This window comes from Bos indicus x Bos taurus, chromosome 1, assembly GCF_003369695.1.
Source record: "Bos indicus x Bos taurus breed Angus x Brahman F1 hybrid chromosome 1, Bos_hybrid_MaternalHap_v2.0, whole genome shotgun sequence".
NCBI classification, from domain to species: Eukaryota; Metazoa; Chordata; class Mammalia; order Artiodactyla; family Bovidae; genus Bos; species Bos indicus x Bos taurus.
In genome coordinates this window covers 151,258,147-151,280,042 of record NC_040076.1, presented here as the reverse complement: position 1 = coordinate 151,280,042, position 21,896 = coordinate 151,258,147, and the positions used below count along the sequence as shown (strand labels likewise).

At 39.5% G+C, this 21,896-nt stretch overlaps 1 protein-coding gene across 2 annotated transcripts in view; it reads left to right on the top strand.

Moving 5' to 3' along the window:
* The window catches only part of COL6A5 (collagen type VI alpha 5 chain), a 155,850-nt gene that overhangs the window by 9,261 nt on the left and 124,693 nt on the right, over positions 1-21,896 (top strand). For both annotated transcript variants that reach the window (XM_027549097.1, XM_027549107.1), the window contains exon 2: positions 20,945-21,040. In XM_027549097.1, coding sequence (XP_027404898.1) covers positions 20,974-21,040 — 67 coding nt within the window. In that variant the 5' untranslated portion in view covers positions 20,945-20,973. The remainder of the gene's footprint in view (positions 1-20,944; positions 21,041-21,896) is intronic.

Sequence of the window (21,896 nt, the reverse complement as noted above, 5' to 3'; positions counted from 1 at the left end):
TCTTCTCTTGTGAATATGCAAAAAGATAGTTTGGGATTAGCAGATGCAAACTGTTATATAGAACAGATAAACAACAAGGACCTACTATACAGCACAGGGAACTATATTCAATATCCTGTGATAAACCATATGGAAAAGAATATGAAAAAGAGTGAATATTCATGGCTAACTGAATGACCTTGCTGTACAGCAGAAATTAACACAACATTGTAAATCAAATCTACTTCAGTAAAACAAAATTTAAAAAATGATGCCCAGGTAATTCTTGGGCATATTAAAGCTGCAGAAACACTGTCCTAATTAACCGCTTCTGAAAAGTCACTTGGCCCAGCACTTCCTAACGGGCTTGTGCTATAAGGACGCTGCATGTGCTGAGTTATTGCTCTCCTTCACCCGGGAGGTGAGGTAGAAGGCCTTGGACTGAGGACCTAAAGCACATTGTCCTTTTCTCTGTGTTCCATGATCTATAATTGTGCTGTCCTGTTAGGTAGCCACTCAACATAGGTGGTTACTAAGCACTTGAAATGTGTCTGAGTTGATTTGTGCTGTGGGAGTAAAATATATACCAGATTTTGAGGGCTTAGTATGAAAAATAATGTGAAGTGTCTCATTAATAATCTTTATATTGACAATAAATTGATATTTAGATATGTCAGGTTAAGTGAAACATATTATTTAATTCATTTCACCTATTTATTTGGAAGAAAAGCAATGACAGACGTCGACAGTGTATTAAAAAGCAGAGAGATTACTTTGCCTACAAAGGTCTGTATAGTCAAAGCTATGGGTTTTTTTAGTAGTCATGTACAGATGTGAGAGCTGGACAATAAAAAAGGCCGATAGCCAAAGAATTAATGCTTTTGAACTATGGTGCTAGGGAAGATTCTTGAGAGTCCCATGGACAGCAAGGAGATCCAACCAGTCAATCCTAGAGGAAATCAATCCTAAATATTCATTGAAAGGACTGATGCTGAAGCTGAAACCCCAATACTTTGGCCACCTGATGTGAAGAACTGATGCATTGGAAAAGACCCTGATGCTGGGAAAGATTGAAGGCAGAAGGAGAAGGGGACAGCAGAGGATGAGATGGTTGGATGGCATCACCAGCTTGATGGACATGAATTTGAGCAAGCTCTGGGAGTTGGTGATGGACAGGGAGGCCTGGCATGCTGCAGACCATGGGATTGCAGAGTCAGACATGACTGAGTGACTGAACTGAACTGACTCAAGGGAAAACAGGGATTATAATGTTATATCAGATAATGTTGAGAGCAAATAATGTTGAGAGCATACTCAGTGAGGCCTCGTTCATGTTTTTTTTTTTTTTTTAAACTTTCTTCTCTTTCTCCATCTGCTCCTTGTTTTAACCTTCTTTTTAAAAAACTGTTATTTTTTGAGTGCTATTGATAAACAGCAGTAAAGTCTGGGGTAACAACAGTGACCCAAATCAGATATCCTTCTCTGATGGAGTTTCTGACCTTGTGGTGGCACAAGCTGTCTCCAAAGGTCACATAATAATGATTACAAATGAGTATAATCCACGAGGACAACATAAACCTTAGGAAATAACTAGCCTGTTACAGAAATATATTAAGCTAAACTGTAGGAAATAAAAGAAAATTGATGAAAATATAGTGTAGGGGAAATGCATTGCCTTTATTTTAGTCCTTGAGAAATTATATAGGCATAAATAAATAAGGATAATCTAATAGATTAATAATAAATTCTATTATTATCAGGAATAATATGATTTTTTGTTCAAACATCTATTAGCCTTTTTAAAACGTGAGCTTATGTTGGTCACAAGGGAAACCTCAGTGGATTAAAAAAAGAAATAGCACAGATCACAATCTCTGAATGCAACGCATTAAAGCCAAAAGTAAATAATAAAAGTAGGAGTTACACTCACACTGAAAAATAAAACAGCTTCAATAAAAAAGCCCCAAATTAAAATCTCTTACTATTTAAAAATTTAAAACCATAATTGAAGAATAACTGCCCTATAACAATCATGAAAATGCTCGCTTACCAAAGGCAGTGTTGTAGAGATATAGTTATAATCAGGAAAATGCGTTGCTCAAAAAGTTTTCACTCCTAAGAAAAAAAAGAAAGAATAGAAATAATGGCTTAATCATTCAATTCAAGAAATTATAGGAAAACACAAAATGAACCCAAGTAAAGATAGAAACAGAAAATTGAGAATTAAGGCAAAGAAAAATAATAGGATTCATTAATACATGCAAAAAAGTTCTTTGATGAAAAATTTCTCAGTAAAAAGGATGACCTACTGATTGCCATAATCCAGAAAGAAAGAAAGAAAACAAATACATAATATTAGGAAAGAGAAGTTAGAGATAACCCTAGAGGGGAGAGAAAAAAAGAGAAGATAATGTGCCTGATTTTATCATAAACAATTTGAAACCAAGATGCAATGGAAAAAAGAAAGCAAGAATGATAATTACAACATCCACCTGAAGAAGCAGTAGAAAGCTGATGTGGCATCTAACACTGGAAGGAATTAAGACAGCTGAAAGCTAGCACCCTTGACCCTGGGTAAATCCTGTCAAAACTTGAAGTGACAGATGACTCCTCTAACATTTAAAATGTTTAGAAACAAAGAGAAAGAAGAAAAGCTTCCTAATCATTCTTGTAAATGCAGCAGAATTGATACAAAAACCAAAGAGAGGTCACAAAAAGTAAAAGACATCAGTGTTCCTCACTTCCAAACAATGGTTCAAACTTTCCGAATCAAATACTAGCAAGTAAAATCTGACAGTACATACAAGAGGATGCATGGTGACTACCTGGGGTTTGTTCCATAGTAGTTCGATGTTAAGAACTCTAATACGTTACCCACTAAGGTCTTGTTGAGGGCTTCCCAGATAGCTCTAATGATAAAGGACCCACCTGCCAATGCAGATAGAGTTAAAGAGACATGGATTTGATCCCTGGGTCAAGAAGACCCCCTGGAGGAGGACACAGCAACCCTCTCCAGTACTCTTGCCTGGAGAACCCCATGGAGAGAGGAGCCTGGTGGACTACAGTCCGTGGAGTTGCAGAGTTGGACATGACTGAAGTGACTCAGCACACACACACACACACACACACACATCTTGTTAAAGCTAAGCATATTATTAGTTTGTAAAAGAAAAATATACCTGGTAATTACAGTAGATGTTGAAAAAGTAATATTTCACAGCTATTCACAATTCTCTTAAATTTTAGGTTAAAATAAAACAGGATTTTTAAAAAAAATTTTATTTTTTATTGAAGGATAATTGCTTTACAGAATTTTGCTGTTTTCTGTCAAACCTCAACATGAATCAGCCATAGGTATACATATATCCCCTCCTTCTTGAACCTCCCTCCCATCTCCCTCCCCATCCTACCCCTCTAGGTTGATACAGAGCCCCTGTTTGAATTTCCTGAGATATACAGCAAATTCCCATTGGCTATCTGTTTTACATATGGTAATGTAAATTTCCATGTTGCTCTTTCCATACATCTCACCCTCTCCTCCCCTCTCCCCATGTCCGTAAGTCTATTCTCTATGTCTGTTTCTCCACTGTTGCCCTGGTACTAAATAAATTCTTTAGTACCATTTTTCTAGATTCTGTATATATGTATTAGAATATGGTACTTATCTTTCTTTTTCCAACTCACTTCACTCTGTGTAATAGGTTCTAGGTTCATCCACTTCATTAGAACTGACTCAAATGTGTTCCTTTTTATGGCTGAATAATATTCCATTGTGTATATGTACCACAACTTCTTTATCCATTCACCTGTCGATGGATATCTAGGTTGCTTCCATGTTCTAGCTATTGTAAACAGTGCTGCAATGAACAATGGGATACATGTGTCTTTTTCAATTTTGGTTTCCTCATCAAAAAATCTACAAACAATAAATGCTGAAAAGAATGTGGAGAAAAGGGAACACTCTTGCACTGTTGGTAGGGATGTAAATTGATACAGCCACTGTGGAAGACGGTATGGTGATTCCTTAAAAAACTAGGAATAAAACCACCATATGACCCAGCAATCTCACTCCTAGGCATGTACCCTGAGGATTTTTTTTTTAATATGGTGTGGGGCGTCAGAAGATTAGCCAAGATGGTGTGTTCAGACTCTCTCGTCTTTTGTTTTGTAATTAATGACTATGTAACAGCGTTGGATGGCATCACCGACTCAATGGACATGAGTTTGGGTAAACTCTGGGAGTTGATGATGGACAGGGAGGCCTGGTGTACTGCGGTTCATGGGGTCTCAAAGAGTCGGACACGACTGAGTGACTGAACTGAACTGAACTGAACAGCTGAGATCATTTATAGCACCGCACACGCACAGCATGAGGTACTCACTTGGTCGGGGCAACTGTGTGCAGTATGCCTAAATAACCTTCACCTGGAAAAGCCCTGAAGGGTTGTGTGAGGTTATGTTGTGTTATGCTCTGTCTGCTGCTACGGCTGCTGTGTCAGCCAGGAGAGAATAAACACATCTGCAGTTCCTACCGGAGAAGGCAATGGCACCCCACTCCAGTACTTTTGCCTGGAGAATCCCATGGACGGGGGAGCCTGGTGGGCTGCAGTTCATGGGGTCGCTGGAGTTGGACGCGACTGAGTGACTTCACTTTCACTTTTCACTTGCATGCATTGGAGAAGGAAATGGCAACCCACTCCAGTGTTCTTGCCTGGAGAATCCCAGGGACAGGGAAGCCTGTTGGGCTGCCGTCTATGGGGTCGCACAGAGTCGGACACGACTGAAGTGACTTAGCAGCAGCAGCAGCAGTTCCTACAGTGCTCCAGTCTCTTAGCTCGTGCCTGGCCTACCCTGGGTTCAGCAGACAGTGCAGGCTGTTCAGTGTGAACAGCAAAACAACTGGCATCAGAAACAGGGTCAGCAATACAACTGGCGTAGTTGGCAGGATACCCAGGGGGTAGGGGAGCCTGAGGCTCCACTGGGTGGAGGAAGCCAATGGCCACCAGATAGTATGTGGTACTGTGTGACTGTGGTCCTCTCAGGCGTCGGCTCTGGTGGAAGACTGGGAGGCGGTGGACGGTTCACCAGAGAGCATTGAGAAGGTGTTACGAAGGTGGTGAGTTCCCCTTTGCTGAACAAGGTGGCATAGACTGCTGCTGGCACTGTGGGGTGGATTTTCCTGATTGCCCTGAAGGCTAACAAAGGTAGTAATCTCAGTGATGCCAAGCCAATGACCATTGTGAAGGGACGCTTGGAAGAGCTAGAGCAATGTATATTGGGGTTAGAGCAAGAGCCCTGTGACCGTGAAGAAGCCGGCATCTCTGACAGCCAGGTGGTAAGTGTTGGTGACGATGAACCTTTTGAGATGGCGGGAATGGATTCACGCTGCCAGCCCCACCGTTTGGTGCAATGTGGGAAAGCTCCCGGATACTATGAGTAAATGGCATACCCATGCTGAGTTGACCCAAGGGGTGAGAGAACTGGGCATGAAGCAGTCGGTATTTAACCCAACGACCTGAGGCCCAGATGATGAGCACTTTGCTGGTGGCATTCAATACACCATTTTGAACAAAGCCCCATCTACTTCTTTTGGATCCCTGACTGCTCTTCTTGCACCCTATGTGGGGTGCCCCATCTGTGAAGGGACCTCAGTGGTGGCTCGCTTGGGAGAAATAGAGGGGTGGCAGCAGGCAAAAAGTGTCAGGAGTGTGAAGATCCCGAAGCGGGGCTGAACCGGGAAAGGCCCCGTCTGGGTCATGCGGATGCAAATGTGGGCTGATTCGTGCAGAGGTGTACTGTAAAGGCTGTGTCCTCTCCTGCAAGTTTAGAACAGTGTATCGTGTAAAGTGTAAAGGCTGTGTCTTGTGACGTGCTTATAACCTCTGACTCTCTTGCAGACTTAGAACAGTGTGAACACATTCCACCCTGAACAGTAGAACATATTCCAAAGCATTTGGAATATGCGGGTGGGCCGTGAACGCCACAAAAACCCCCTCTTTGGTGGACCGGCACCTGTGGAGTGTTTTGTGGGTCCTTAAAAGTCCCGGAGGGGTGGGGTTGCCTCTGTGGAGGCCTTCCTGCAATCTCACAAGGACAGACAGTGGACCTGACTTGGCCATGGCAGATAAAGGCACTCCACCTGTGGAGGGTGGCTCTTCTATCCCTGTGGATAGAAGACGAGGACTGCAACATGCGTTCCAGGTGACACCTGGAGTTGGGTTTTGCTACGTGTTGGGGATGTAATTGCTTATTGTAGCTGATGCAAGAAGTGAATCTAAGGGTCAGTGTTACTCCCCAAGGGGAAAATCGCAGATGGACCGGGCGTAGAATGTGAGGCGAGAGACCCTGAAGGGGTGGAGTGCCGGGAGAGGGCAAATTAGCCAGGCTGGCGTGTTCAGGCTGTCTTGCCCCACGTTTCGTGATAATGACTATGCACCAGCTGAGATCATCATAGCACTGCACATGCGCGTCATGAGGTGCTCGCTTGGTCAGGGGTTGCCATGTCAGTACGCCCGCATAAGCCTCACCTGGGAAAGCCCTGAAGGGCTGTGTGCGGTTGTGTTGTGTTGTGCTGTTTGCTGCTATGGCTGCTGCGTCAGCCAGCAGAGAGGCTGTGTTAACGGCTTCCATTCCGGCAGGGAGAGAATAAATGCATTTGCAGTTCCTACAGCTCCTCTCATTCTCTTCCAGCCCCTTATCTTGCGCCTTGCCCACCCTGGTTCAGCGAGCAAGGCGGACAGTGTGAAAAGCAAGACAATTGGCGTCACAAAAGGATCAGCAATACACATGGTTAGAAATATATGTTACAAACCAACTGCCAGCATATCACACTTTAATGGTGAAGCATTTGAAATTTTACCATTAAGTTAGGAACATTATCAACATCATTATTTAACACTACTTTCAAAGTTCTGGTCAATATAACAGGATAAAGTAATATAAGAGATAGACATTTAGGAAGGAGGAGACAAAGTAATCATTATTTCCATTTAAACTCAGAATATACTAGAAAAGTCTAAATGACTCAACAAGAGTGTTTAGGAAAGTGGCCAGTATAAATAATCATTTAGTAAAGTGAGTAGAAGAAAATACTCCATTTATAATAACAACAAAAAATATAAAACACCCAGGATTGTGTATATTCATTAATGTTAAGAGTGTATCCAGGGCTGCTACTGCTGCTGCTGCTGCTGTCGCTTCAGTCCTGTCCGACTCTGTGCGACCCCATAGACGGCAACCCACCAAGGTCCCCTGTCCCTGGGATTCTCCAGGCAAGAACACTGGAGTGGGTTGCCATTTCCTTCTCCAGTGCATGAAAGTGAAAAGTGAAAGTGAAGTCGCTCAGTCATGTCCGACTCTTAGTGACCCCATTAACTGTAGCCCACCAGGCTCCTCCGTCCATGGGATTTTCCAGGCGAGAGTACTGGAGTGCTGCCTGGCAAGAGTACTTGCCATTGCCTTCTCTGGTATCCAGGGCAGGACAAGACAAACACTGATGAGGGGAAATGGCTCTTAAGAATCTTAGGTATATAGTTCATAGGAGAAATATAATTTGCAAGCTCACTAGTAATTACAGGAATTCAGAGAGCCATGCGGTAATATGAATTTCCCTCTTTATTCAGGATTCCAAAACTTTAACAGTGTGTGACGAGAATGTGAAGACATAAGTTCCCGTATGTTCCAGGGAGATGTAATTTAGTACCACATTTTTGTTGCAATTGTTTAATATTGATTATAATTTTAGATATACATTCCCTTTGACCCAGAGTTTCCCCTCCTAGTAAGTTTCCTATAAAAATACTTTTCCCTTGTGCTGTGAAGTTTATTGCAACATTGCTTAGAATTGTGAAAAAATTGGAAACATTCTAAGTATTCATCTATAGAGAGTTGGCTAAATGAGTTAGGATACATTGGTATAGTGGGGTACTTACTATACAGCTGTTAGGAAGAATAAGAACAAGAGCAGAATTAACAGTAGTTAACAATAATCATTGACTAATCAGAAACAATGTTGGTTTCAACTAGTATGACAATACTGGTCAGGGACAGTTATGGACTTTCAAATAAGAAAGTGGGTGAACAGCTAATGTGAATATTAATAAAGTATGAATGAGGTAGATATATTTAGGAAGAATAATTAAGCCAACAATTGGTTTTAAAATTTAAAAACTCATATCAAGCAGGATAATAGAGATTAAAACATAATATTAAACTTGTCTAATTATTCAGTGCAAAGCTGGCAGCCTGCTGCCAAACAAAATTTTTTTGAAACACAGCTTTATAGGGCCAATTTATCCATTCAGTACAGAAGGCATAGAGAACAGGGCCCACAGAAGTCAATGAAATGCCTTAATTTCTTTAAAAGATAGAAAAAAAATCAAATTTTTAGGGTCAAAATATTTAATTTTTTTTCTCACATCAGGAAAACAATGCAATGTTAGAGCCCACAAGAGTCTATTAATTTTTTCCAAAACAAACAAAAAAATAATTCATGTATCTAAAGTTATTTAAATATAATTTTTAATTTACTTCTGTATTGGGAGGGAGCCCATAAACGAGAAGTTGTTAGGCCCCACAGAAAGCCTAAAGCAGTTCTGCAACCATGCTGGTGTGTTTGCATATTGTCTGCAGCTGATTTCGCAAGTGCAGAATTGAGTAGTTATTTGTATACAAATTCCAGGAAAAATTTCCTGATCCTTGGCTTAGTGTATTAGTACTCATGATGTACTCAAAAGCCTCTTGATGACAGTGAAAGTGGAGAGTGAAAAAGTTGGCTTAAAGCTCAACATTCAGAAAACGAAGACCATGGCGTCTGGTCCCATCACTTCATGGGAAATAGATGGGGAAACAGTGGAAACAGTGTCAGACTTTATTTTTCTGGGCTCCAAAATCACTACAGATGGTGATTGCAGCCATGAAATTAAAAGATGCTTACTCCTTGGAAGGAAAGTTATGACCAACCTAGACAGCATATTGGAAAGCAGAGACATTTCTTTGCCAACAAAGGTCCGTCTAGTCAAGGCTATGGTTTTTCCAGTGGTCATGTATGGATGTGAGAGTTGGACTATGAAGAAGGCTGAGCACCGAAGAATTGATGCTTTTGAAGTGTGGTGTTGGAGAACACTCTTGAGAGTCCCTTGGATGGCAAGGAGATCCAACCAGTCCATTCTAAAGGAGATCAGTCCTGGGTGTTGTTTGGAAGGAATGATGCTAAAGCTGAAACTCCAGTACTTTGGCCACCTCATGCGAAGAGTTGACTCATTGGAAAAGACTCTGGTGCTGGGAGGGATTGGGGGCAGGAGGAGAAGGGGACGACAGAGGATGAGATGGCTGGATGGCATCACTGACTCGATGGACGTGAGTCTGAGTGAACTCCGGGAGTTGGTGATGGACAGGGAGGCCTGGCGTGCTGCGATTCATGGGGTTGCAAAGCGTCAGACACGACTGAGCGACTGAACTGAAATGAACTGACCTCATGTTGTTAAACAAAATCATCTTTATAAACTGAATTTTACTTTTAATACTATCCTGACCATGAACTTTTAAGAAAAAAGTTGTATCTTTTAAAGTCTTTGTATTAAAGAAGGAATGTCAACTATGGCAGTTAAAAATTTTAATAGAAGGAAAATCACCAAATAACCTATATTTAGATTAAATTATCTTCATGCCAGACTTCACAAAAAATATAAAGAGAATGAAGACAAAAAGGAAATTTTAAGGGAAAAAAAAAAAACTCCAAATAGTATGCTGTTCCAAATAGACATAAGTGGCAAAAAACATCTGCCTTCTGTGGCATGGATGTAGCACAGTGACCTCATGAATAATTCAGCAGCTGACAGTATTAAGAGTATTGTTCCTGAGATCTAATGCCAATTGTTTATAATTCTGCTACTAGAGTTTAAAGAAAACAATAATAGCTCACAAGGCATTGGCATACAATTTTAGATTTATTTTTGGATTCCTCAAATTTGTATTATGATAGGTCTATTTTAGCTTAGACTAAAAAATCTTAATTTTAAGATTCAGACTCTTGGCATTCAGGTGTCACAGGTCATGATTCATTTATTCATAAGATTTCTGGAAGATTATTTCCAAACTGGTATGAGTTTTGTCTCTAGGGATGGGAATATGTATCCTGTGGTTTACCAACATAGAAGGGCAGTGGAAATGGTCCATGTGGCTAAGAAGGATCAGATTGTTACCAACACTAATTAGACTGGCCAGCTCATTGGGATACTAGGAAGCAGGTCAACCTGGGATTAGTAATGTTTTTAAAGTCTCTGTGCACCCCTTTATGCCTATTCCAGATCAGACCACTCCTACCTCCCTGCCCTTGGTACGCCATGCTCAAGGTCACATAATCTATCATCCAAACTGGGCACATCAACTGTTCAGTTCAGTTCAGTTCAGTCACTCAGTCGTGTCCGACTCTTTGCGACCCCATGAATCGCAGCACGCCAGGCCTCCCTGTCCATCACCAACTCCCGGAGGTCACTCAGACTCATGTCCATCGAGTCAGTGATGCCATCCAGCCATCTCATCCTCTGTTGTCCCCTTCTCCTCTTGCCCCCAATCCCTCCCAGCACCAGAGTCTTTTCCAATGAGTCAACTCTTCGCATGAGGTGGCCAAAGCCCTGGAGTTTCAGCTTTAGCATCAGTCCTTCCAAAGAAATCCCAGGGCTGATCTCCTTCAGAATGGACAGGTTGGATCTCCTTGCAGTCCAAGGGACTCTCAAGTGTCTTCTCCAACACCACAGTTCAAAAGCATCAATTCTTCGGTGCTCAGCTTTCTTCACAGTCCAACTCTCACATCCATACATGACCACTGGAAAAACCATAGCCTTGACTAGACGAACCTTTGTTGGCAAAGTAATGTCTCTGCTTCTCAATATGCTATCTAGGTTGGTCATAACTTTTCTTCCAAGGAGTAAGTGTCTCTTAATTTCATGGCTGTAGTCACCATCTTCAGTGATTTTGGAGCCCCCCAAAATAAAGTCTGACACTGTTTCCACTGTTTCCCCATCTATTTCCCATGAAGTGATGGGACCAGATGCCATGGTCTTTGTTTTCTGAATGTTGAGCTTTAAGCCAACTTTTTCACTCTCCTCTTTCACCTTCATCAAGAGGCTTTTTTAGTTCCTCTTCACTTTCTGCCATAAGGGTGATGTCATCTGCATATCTGAGGTTATTGATATTTCTCCCAGCAATCTTGATTCCAGCTTGTGCTTCTTCCAGTCCAGTGTTTCTCATGATGTACTCTGCATAGAAGTTAAATAAGCAGCGTGACAATATACAGCCTTGATGTACTCCTTTTCCTATTTGGAACCAGTCTGTTGTTCCATGTCCAGTTCTAACTGTTGCTTCCTGACCTGCATATAGGTTTCTCAAGAGGCAGGTCAGGTGGTCTTGTATTCCCATCTCCTTCAGAATTTTCCACAGTTTATTGTGATCCACACAGTCAAAGGCTTTGGCATAGTCAATAAAGCAGAAATAGATGTTTTTCTGGAACTCACTTGCTTTTTCCATGATCCAGTGGATGTTGGCAATTTGATCTCGGGTTCCTATGCCTTTTCTAAAACCAGCTTGAACATCTGGAAGTTCATGGTTCACATATTGCTGAAGCCTGGCTTGGAGAATTTTGGGCATTACTTTACTAGTGTGTGAGATGAGTGCAATTGTGTGGTAGTTTGAGCATTCTTTGGCATTGTTTTTCTTTGGGATTGGAATTGCTGGAGCAGCCGTGAAGAGATACCCCACAACCAAGGTAAGAGAAACCCAAGTAAGACAGTAGGTCCTGCAAGAGGGCATCAGAGGGCAGACACACTGAAACCATAATCACAGAAAGCTAGTCAATCTAATCACACTAGGACCACAGCCTTGTCTAATGCAATGAAACTAAGCCATGCCCATGGGGCCACCCAAGATGGGCGGGTCATGGTGGAGAGGTCTGACAGAATGTGGTCCACTGGAGAAGGGAATGGCAAACCACTTCAGTATTCTTGCCTTGAGATCCCCATGAACAGTATGAAAAGGCAAAATGATAGGATACTGAAAGAGGAACTTCCCAGGTCAGTAGGTGCCCAATATGCTACTGGAGATCAGTGGAGAAATAACTCCAGAAAGAATGAAGGGATGGAGCCAAAGCAAAAACAATACCCAGCTGTGGATGTGACTGGTGATAGAAGCAAGGTCTGATGCTGTAAAGCACAATTTGCATAGGAACCTGGAATGTCAGGTCCATGAGTCAAGGCAAATTGGAAGTGGTCAAACAAGAGATGGCAAGAGTGAATGTCGACATTCTAGGAATCAGCAAACTAAAATGGACTGGAATGGGTGAATTTAACTCAGATGACCATTATATCTACTACTGTGGGCAGGAATCCCTTAGAAGAAATGGAGTAGCCATCATGGTCAACAAAAGACTCCGAATGCAGTACTTGGATGCAATCTCAAAAACAACAGAATGATCTCTGTGCGTTTCCAAGGCAAACCATTCAATATCACAGTCTATGCCCCAACCAGTAACACTGAAGAAGCTGAAGTTGAATGGTTCTATGAAGACCTACAAGGCCTTTTAGAGCTAACACCCAAAACAGATGTCCTTTTCATTATAGGGGACTGGAATGCAAAAGTAGGAAGTCAAGAAACACCTGGAGGAACAGGCAAATTTGGCCTTGGAATACGGAATGAAGCAGGGCAAAGACTAATAGAGTTTTGCCAAGAAAATGCACTGGTCATAGCAAACACCCTCTTCCAACAACACAAGAGAAGACTCTACACATGGACATCACCAGATGGTCAACACCGAAATCAGATTGATTATATTCTTTGCAGCAAAAGATGGAGAAGCTCTATACAGTCAACAGAAACAAGACCAGGAGCTGACTGTGGCTCAGAACACGAACTCCTTATTACCAAATTCAAACTTAAATTGAAGAAAGTAGGGAAAAGCACTAGACCATTCAGTATGACCTAAATCAAATCCCTTATGATTATACAGTGGAAGTGAGAAGTAGATTTAAGGGCCTAGATCTGATAGATAGAGTGCCTGAGGAACTATGGACTGAGGTTCGTGACATTGTACAGGAGACAGGGATCAAGACCATCCCCATGGAAAAGAAATGCAAAAAAGCAAAATGGCTGTCTGACGAGGCCTTACAAATAGCTGTGAAAAGAAGAGAAGCGAAAAGCAAAGGAGAAAAGGAAAGATATAAGCATCTGAATGCAGAGTTCCAAAGAATAGCAAGAAGAGATAAGAAAGACTTCCGCAGGGATCAATACAAAGAAATAGAGGAAAACAACAGAATGGGAAAGACTAGAGATCTCTTTAAGAAAATTAGAGATACCAAGGGAGCATTTCATGCAAAGATAGGCTCGATAAAGGACAAAAATGGTATGGACCTAACAGAAGCAGAAGATATTAAGAAGAGGTGGCAGGAATACACAGAAGAACTGTACAAAAAATATCTTCACGACCAAGATAATCACGATGGTGTGATCACTCACCTAGAGCCAGACATCCTGGAATGTGAAGTCAAGTGGGCCTTAGAAAGCATCACTACGAACAAAGCTAGTGGAGGTGATGGAATTCCAGTTGAGCTATTTCAAACCCTGAAAGATGATGCTGTGAAAGTGCTGCACTCAATATGCCAGTGAATTTGGAAAACTCAGCAGTGGCCACAGGACTGGAAAAAGTCAGTTTTCATTCCAATCCCAAAGAAAGGCAATGCCAAAGAGTGCTCAAACATGAACTGTATTGAGGTATAATTCATATACAGTATAATGCATCCATTTTAAGTGTATTTTTAAAATTGTTTTGACAAATGCATACTTCCATCTAACCACAATCAATACAGAGATCATTTTTATTATCCTTGGTAGATTCCTAATGCCCAAATGAGGCTCACAGCGAAACTGAGCAGGAGGTACAGGGAGTTCCCATATGCTCCCTGCCCCAACACATGAACACACATGGCCGCCCCCCCATGCCCCGATCAAACTGATTCATTGGTTATAATTGATGAACATATTAATTAATTGTATTAACACATCACAATCACCAAAGCCCATAATTTACATTAGGGTTTACTCTTGGTGTTTCATATTCTATGGGTTTGGGGATGTGTATAATGTCACGTATCCACCATTATAGTATCATAGAGAATAGCTTCATTCCCCTCTCTCCACAAATGCTGGCAACCTCTCATCTTGTCACTATTTCCATAGTTTCCTTTGCCATAATATTATAGAATTGGAGTCATATAGAATGTAGCGTTTTCAAATTGGCTCTTTCACTTATTCATATTCATTTTAGATCCCTCTAAATCTTTTCATAGCTTGTTAGCTCATTTCTTTTTACCACTAATATTCCATGGTCTGTTGTATCAAAATATATTTATCCATTGCACCAAAATGTATTTATCCATTCACCTATTAAAAGATATCTTGTTTGCTTCCAAACTTTGGAAATTATGAATATAACTACCATAAATTTATCCATGTGTAGATTTTTGTGTGAGTATAAGTTTTCAACTCATTTGGTTAAATACTAAGGAGTGTGATTGTTGGATCATATGGTAAGAAAATGTTTAGTTTTGTAAGAAACTAACAAAGTGTCTTCCATAAGGGCTATACTATTTTGCATTCCCATCAGCAATAAATGAAAGTTTGTTTTGCTTCATATCCATGCCAGCATTTTGGTTGTCAATAATTTGGATTCTTGCCATTCTAATAGATGTGTGATGTTACCTGATTGTCTTAATTTGCAATTCTTAATAATATACAGTGTGGACTATCTTTTCATATGCTTATTTGCCATCTAGTGTATCTTCTTTGGTGAGGTGTCTGTTCAGATCTTTGCCCACATTTTAATTGTGTTGTTCTCTTACTTATTGTTGAATTCTAAGAGTTCTTTGTATAGTCTGGATAGAAGTCCTGTGTCAGATACATGTTTTGCAAATATTTTTTTTCTCAGTCTGTGACTTGTCTTCCCATTCTCTTGACAATGTCTTGTGCAGAGCAAGAGTTTTGTAATTAAGTCCAGCTTATGCATTATATCTTTCATGGATCTTGCCTTTGATATGGTATCTAAAATGTCATTATCAAACTGAGATCAAACAGATTTTCTCCTGTGCTACCTTCTAGGAGTTTGATAGTTTTACATTTTACTTTGAGGTTTATGGTCCACACTGACTTAATTTTAGTGGAGAGTATAAGATCTTTGGTACTTTTTAATTATCATTATTGATTTCTAGTTTAATTCCACTGTGGTCTAAGAGCAGACATTGTATGATCTGTATTTCTTTACATTTGTTAAAGTGTGTTTCATGGCCTAGAATGTGGCCTATCTCAGTGAATGCTCTATGTGAGATTGAAAAGAATACATATTTTCAATTGTTGAATAACATATTTTATAGTTGTCAATTCTCTTAAAAAATGCGCAACAGTTTCCTTACTGATTTTCTCTCTGCTGGATCTGCCCAATTCTGAGAGAGGGATGTTGAAGTTTTCTACTATAATAATGGATTGATCTACTTCTCCTTACAATTCTACTGGTTTTTGTCTCACTGATTTTGATGCCCTGTTTTTAGATGCATATACGTTACGGATTACTGTGTCTTCTTGGAGTATTGATCCCTTATCATTTTGTAATGTCTGTCTTTATCACTGATAATTTTCCTTACTTGAAAGTTTGTTTTTCTGAAATTCATAGCATTGTTCTATCTTTTAGCATATTTTTTCCATCCACTTTCTTTACTCTATTTGTGTCTTCATACTTAAAGTGGGCTTCGACTACATATAATAGGGTCTTTTTTGGATACATTCTAATAATTGCTGTCTTTTAATGGAAGTCATTAGACCAATGACATTTATAGTGATTATTGATGTAGTTGGTTTCCCATATATATATAACAAACATATATAGTTTGTTAATTTTCTACCCGTTGCCCTTGTTCTTTATATTTGTGTCTTCTACTCTTTTTATGTCTTTTGATTTTTTAATTAATTGAGAATTTTATATGATTCCATTTTTTTCTTTCTTAGTGTATCAATTATCTTTAAAAAAAACCTTTTTAGTGGTTGCCCTAAAATTTGCCCTGGGTATTTACAGCTAGTTCAAATAACACTATATTACTTCATGGGAATTGCAAGTATGTTTTAATAAGCAAGCATCCCTAACTGCTCCCTCCTGTCAATAATCAGTGCATTATTGTGTCATTCACTTCAAATATATAAAAGGTATAATCATCAGATACATTGTTGTTGCTACTATTTTGAAGAAGCTCTTATCTGTTAGATCAATTAAAGAATAAGAAAATAAAAGTATAACTTCACTTATTCCTTCTTTATTGTTCTTGTATTAACAGTATTTTCTTATGTTCTATATTCCTTTTTGTTAAATTGAAATATAGTTGATTTACAATGTTTTGTTAATTTCAAGTGTATATCAAAGTGATTGAGATATATGTGCATGTGTATATATATACTTTTTTTCAGATTCTCTTCTCTTATAGGTTATAAAAAATATTGAGTATATTTTACTGTGCCACACAGTAGGTCCTTGTTATTTTATTTATAATTTTTAAATATTTTATATAAATTAAATTATATTTTATAGCCATTATTTATAAAGAAATTATTTATACATTTAAGTTTGATTATAAAATACAGTAGTGTGTACTGTATTCTTGATGCTCTGGCTTCTGAGACCTTGCTGACCCAAGGAGGGACTGCCCTTCCCCAGGATTAACTAATTCCTGGAAATAGTAGGACTTGCCTGCTAACACTCCTTAGATGTACAAACCAATGAATCCTGAGCCCACACCCTTTCTTGCCCCCTCTTATTGGGCTCTTGAACTCTGGGACACTAGTCATCTTTCGTTGTCACTCCAGTAACATGTACTTGGCAACTAAGGATCACCCCTACAATCTAGACCCCACTGAGCTTCCTCAGACTATTCACTTCTAAGTCTGTGTAGCCTCCCAGGAAAACCAGGATGAGGCTCCTACCCACCTCTCTCTGCCAGCTCCTGTTCCCCCAGTGCTTCCCTGTGTGACCCAGCATGGTGTGTCATGCCTCTTGTTTCTAAGGGGCTGTGAGTACAATAAAAAGTCTTCCTTTTTAACAGTCATCTTGTGTCTTGCATCTTTCTGTGTCTGATTAAAACATAATTTGTGTCTTTATGGAGATCCAAGTTGCTGACCTATATTATTTTCCTTCTCTCTCTCTCTTTCCTTCTCTCTCTCTGAGAGCGTCTTTGAACATTTCTTGCAAATCAGGTCAGCTAGTGACAAGTTCTCGCATTTCTTCGTTTGTTTGAGTAAGTCTTTATTTCTCCCTCACTCTTGAAGATAGTTTCACAGGTTGCAAAATTCCAGGTTTTTGGGTCTTTTTCTCTCAACATTTAAGACAGTCCACTCCTGGGACTTGCCTGGTGGTCCAGTGCTTAAAAATTTGCCTTCGAATGCAGGGGACACAGGTTGAATCCCTGGTTGGGGAAATAAGATCCCACATGCTGTGGGGAGACGAAGTCTGTGCACCCCAGTTACTGAGCCTGTGCCCTCTAGAGCCCATGTTCCAAAACAAGAGAAGCCTGTGTGCCTCAACAAAGAGCCTGTACAATGCAATGAAAATCCAGCACAGAAAAAAATAAATTGTAAAATAAATAAAACAGTCTGTGCCAACCTCCTCTTGTTTGTGTGATTGCTGAGAAGTCAGATGTAATTTTTGCTCCTCTATAGATAATGCGTTTGTTTTTTGTTTGTTTGGTTTTGGCAGTTATCTTTTTTATGTTGTTTGAGCTTCCTGGATCTGTAGTTTGGTGTCTGACATTAACTTGTGTGAAATTCTCAATCATTACTGTTTCAAATACTTCTTCTCCTCTCTTCTGTTGGTATTTCCACTACACATATATTATACTTTTAATAGTTGTCCCCTAGTTCTTACATGTAATGTTCCATTTTTTTTCTTTGCTTTTCAATTTTGGAAGTTTCTATTGATAAATCCTCAAACTCAGAGATTCTTTCCTTAGCTTAAGTCCAGTTTACTAACGACTCCATCAAAGACATTCTTCACTTCTGTTACAGAGTTTCTAATCTCTTGAATTTGTTGCTTACATCACGCATCTGTTCTTGCATGCTGCCTACTTTTTTTGTTAGAGCCATTAGCATATTAATAATTTTTATTTTCACAGAGTTCTCCTTTGAGTGTAATTTTTAAAAAAAGATATACAATAACAAGTGTTGGTGAGAATGTGGAGAAATTGGAACCTTTATATCTGCTGGTAGGAGTGTAAAATGAGGCAACCACTTTGGATAGCAATTTGGCAGTTTCCAGTCCATTCTGAAGGAGATCGGCCCTGGGATTTCTTTGGAAGGAATGATGCTAAAGTTGAAACTCCAGTACTTTGGCCACCTCATGTGAAGAGTTGACTCATTGGAAAAGGCTCTGATGCTGGGAGGGATTGGGGGCAGGAGGAGAAGGGGACAACAGAGGATGAGATGGCTGGATGGCATCACTGACTTGATGGACATGAGTCTGAGTGAACTCTGGGAGTTGGTGATGGACAGGGAGGCCTGGCGTGCTGCGATTCATGGGGTCACAAAGAGTCGGACACGACTGAGCGACTGAACTGAACTGAACTGAAAAATGTTAAACATAAAGCTGGCATAAGATAAAAAATTCTTCTAGGTGTCTACCAAAAGAAATGAAAACACATATCCACATAAAAATTTGTACATGAATATTCATAGCAGCATTATTCATAATAGCCAGAAGTAGGGCAATCCAAATTTCCAACAACTGGTGAATAGATAGTTTATATGTTGTATATCCACACAGTATTGTTGTTCTTCAGTTGCTAAGTCACGTCTAATTCTTTGCAACCCCATGAATTGCAGCACTCCAGGCTTCCCTATCCTTCACTATCTCCTGGAGTTTGCTCAAACTCAAGTCCATTGAGTTTGGTGATGCCTTTCAACCATCTCCTACTACTCAAACATAAAAGGAATGTCACAACATGGATAAATCTTGAAAGCGTTATGTTACAGAATCCAAACACAAAAGGCCACATGTTATCTGGTTCCATTTATATTAATGTCTAGATGGGTAAATCCATAGAGAAGAAAGCAGATTAGTGGTTACCAGGAACTTTGGGGAGGGGAGAATTAGTAACTGAGGATGGGTATGGGGTGTCATATTTGTGTCATTAAAATGTTCTGGAATTAGTGGTAATTGATGCAAATACTGCTAATAAACTGAAACACATTGAATTGTCCACTTTAAAGGGGTAATTGTGTATAATGTGAATTATATCTTAAAAATAAAATTAATAAGTAAAATATATGATATGTTAGAATATGATGACTATAGATTTGAAAGTCATTGATGACATGATCAGCTACTAACTACCAGGGAGCCTCGATTTCCTCTTTGGCAAAATAAGGGTTTAGTCTAAATGATCTATAGGGTGACTTCCAAATCTAGTTTTCAGTGATTCCCTCAATCTTCCTGCATGATTAGCAATTTCAAAATAACCCTGAAAGGTCAACTCTAGAATAAAATACAGCCCTTATACTTTAGGTATTTCGTTAGAGGCATCTCTATTCTTGAGTATTGGTTATTTTATGTATTTCCCTATTAATCAAAACAACTTTGGCTTGGTGGAGTTTCTGTAAGATTGTAATTTCCCACAAAGAATATTTCTAATTGATTGTGAGCTCATGAAGAGAAATCCTGAAGTTAAAGTAATTTACAAAATTGGGTATAACCAGAAATGACAGAACAATTTTCACAAGGGATTAATGAAGAAAGAAATGTGGGTAGCTGTTGGATTTTTGAGCCAAGTTGTGAACATATACAATAGTTATTGTTGACATGAAAATAGATAATCAAGAATAGTGACTTCATAAATTCTGTGAGTTCATAGATTTTGTATAAAGCTTATAGAACAGTGGTTAAAGTTTGGGCTCCATGATCACCTGTCTGGGTTAGGATGCTGGATTCACCACTTATCAATACCAAGCCACTTATGCCTGTTTCCTTATCTGTCATGTGGATATATTAGTTGTACCTCAGTAAGATGGTTTTGAGGATTAAATAATATGATGCATAAAGAGCACTAAGAAAAATATCTGAGCCATGGTAAGGACACAGCAAACATTAGCATTAGAATAATTTTCAACAAATGGGCTCCTCTGGTGGCCCAGATGGTAAAGACTCTTCCTGCAATGCAGGAGACCCAGGTTCGATCCATGGGTTGGGAAGATCCCCTGGAGAAGTTAATGGCTACTCACTCCAGTATTCCTGCCTGGAGAATTCCATGGACAGAGGAGCCCTGTGGGCTACAGTCCATGGGGTCGCAAAGAGCTGGACCGGATTGAGCAAATGCACACACACAGAGACATTTTCAAAAAGTGCTCAAACACTTGATGAATACTTTAGATGGTAAAGAATCTGCCTGCAATGGAGACTTGGAATCTGCCTGCCAATGCAGAAGACAAGAGACTCGGGTTCGATCCCTGGGTCAGGAAGATCCCTTGGAGGAGGAAATGGCAACCCACTCCAGTATTCTTGCTTGGGAAATTCCACGGACAGAGGAGTGTGGCAGGCTACAGTTCATGGGGCTGCAGAGTCAGATACGAGCGAGCAGCTAACACTTTTCACTGGATGAGTGTTTTAAGCACCCCTGACCCTGCTTTGACAAATAGAGTGTTTACAGTGTATTTTGTTCTAACTCAATTTTCTCAGTTATTTATCATTATTTCTTGTTACACAATGATATTTTTCATATTATAAATAACATTTTTTTACAGAATAAAAGCAAGCAAACTATATTTTTTGCTTTTACAAGAAATATAGTTTCTTGAAATATACAAGAAATATAGCTTAAAAATCTATGTTTTGCTTTTACAATATGAAAACAATATTTTTCATTTTGTAAATAACATTTTTTTTTTTTTACAGAATAAAAGCAAGAAACCTTCACTAACAAAATGAAGATCCTGCTAATTATATTTGTTCCTCTCTTCTGGACTAAAACGCTGTCATATCAGAGCCCAGGTACCAGTATATTTTATATTTATTGTTATTAGGAAAATAAATATTTTTGTGTCTCAGCAAATCTTTATTTTAATTAATAGAAACAAGGGATGTGTTTCTTTACTGAAAAATCAAGGTAGACGGAATTTATTTGTAGTTGGTGATATGCAATGTCAAGCGTACTTAAGCTTTCAAAGATGACAGAAAGCTAGGTGCAAAAGTCATGAATTATGCTACACTTGGCCAGAAAAACTTCAATTATTCACTGATTTTCTGAAGTCCTGATGTTCCATGTCTCTATGAATAGAGTCAGCCCATTTGTTTTGTAGGCCCGTTTGCAACTTGGCCTTAATAAAGGAAAGAAAAGGAAAAAAAGGAACCCCACAGAGGAAATTATATGTATATAATAATAATATAAAAGCTTTAATATTCCATATATATGTAGAATATGAAAGCTAGATTTTTTTGTATTTATAAAAACATCATTCAAAGAAATATTTTTAACTCTGCACTGTGCTACCCTCAGATTTCCTGATATCAGGGTCACTTTTAAAGAAATATCTTGCTTAGTTAAACATTTATGAGCAGATCACTAATTGGGAGGGTGGAGGTAGCTGACCATTTCTGCTAGAGTCAACACTGGTGGTTTTTTCCATTGTCCAGACTCTCTTTATGAGGTATGAATACACTCCCCCTCCCCTAGTTGCTGTGAATATTGCCTACAATGTCTCACAGCAGTACCTCGCTTTCTCAGGAGAACTGCCCTTGGCTTTCCCAGAGCCACCTTACCCAGGTTATGCCTATAAGCCTCCAATCCTTCTCTCCAATTCTTGGGGAAGGTCTGTAGCTGATAACTGACTCCTGTCAGTAGCTAAAT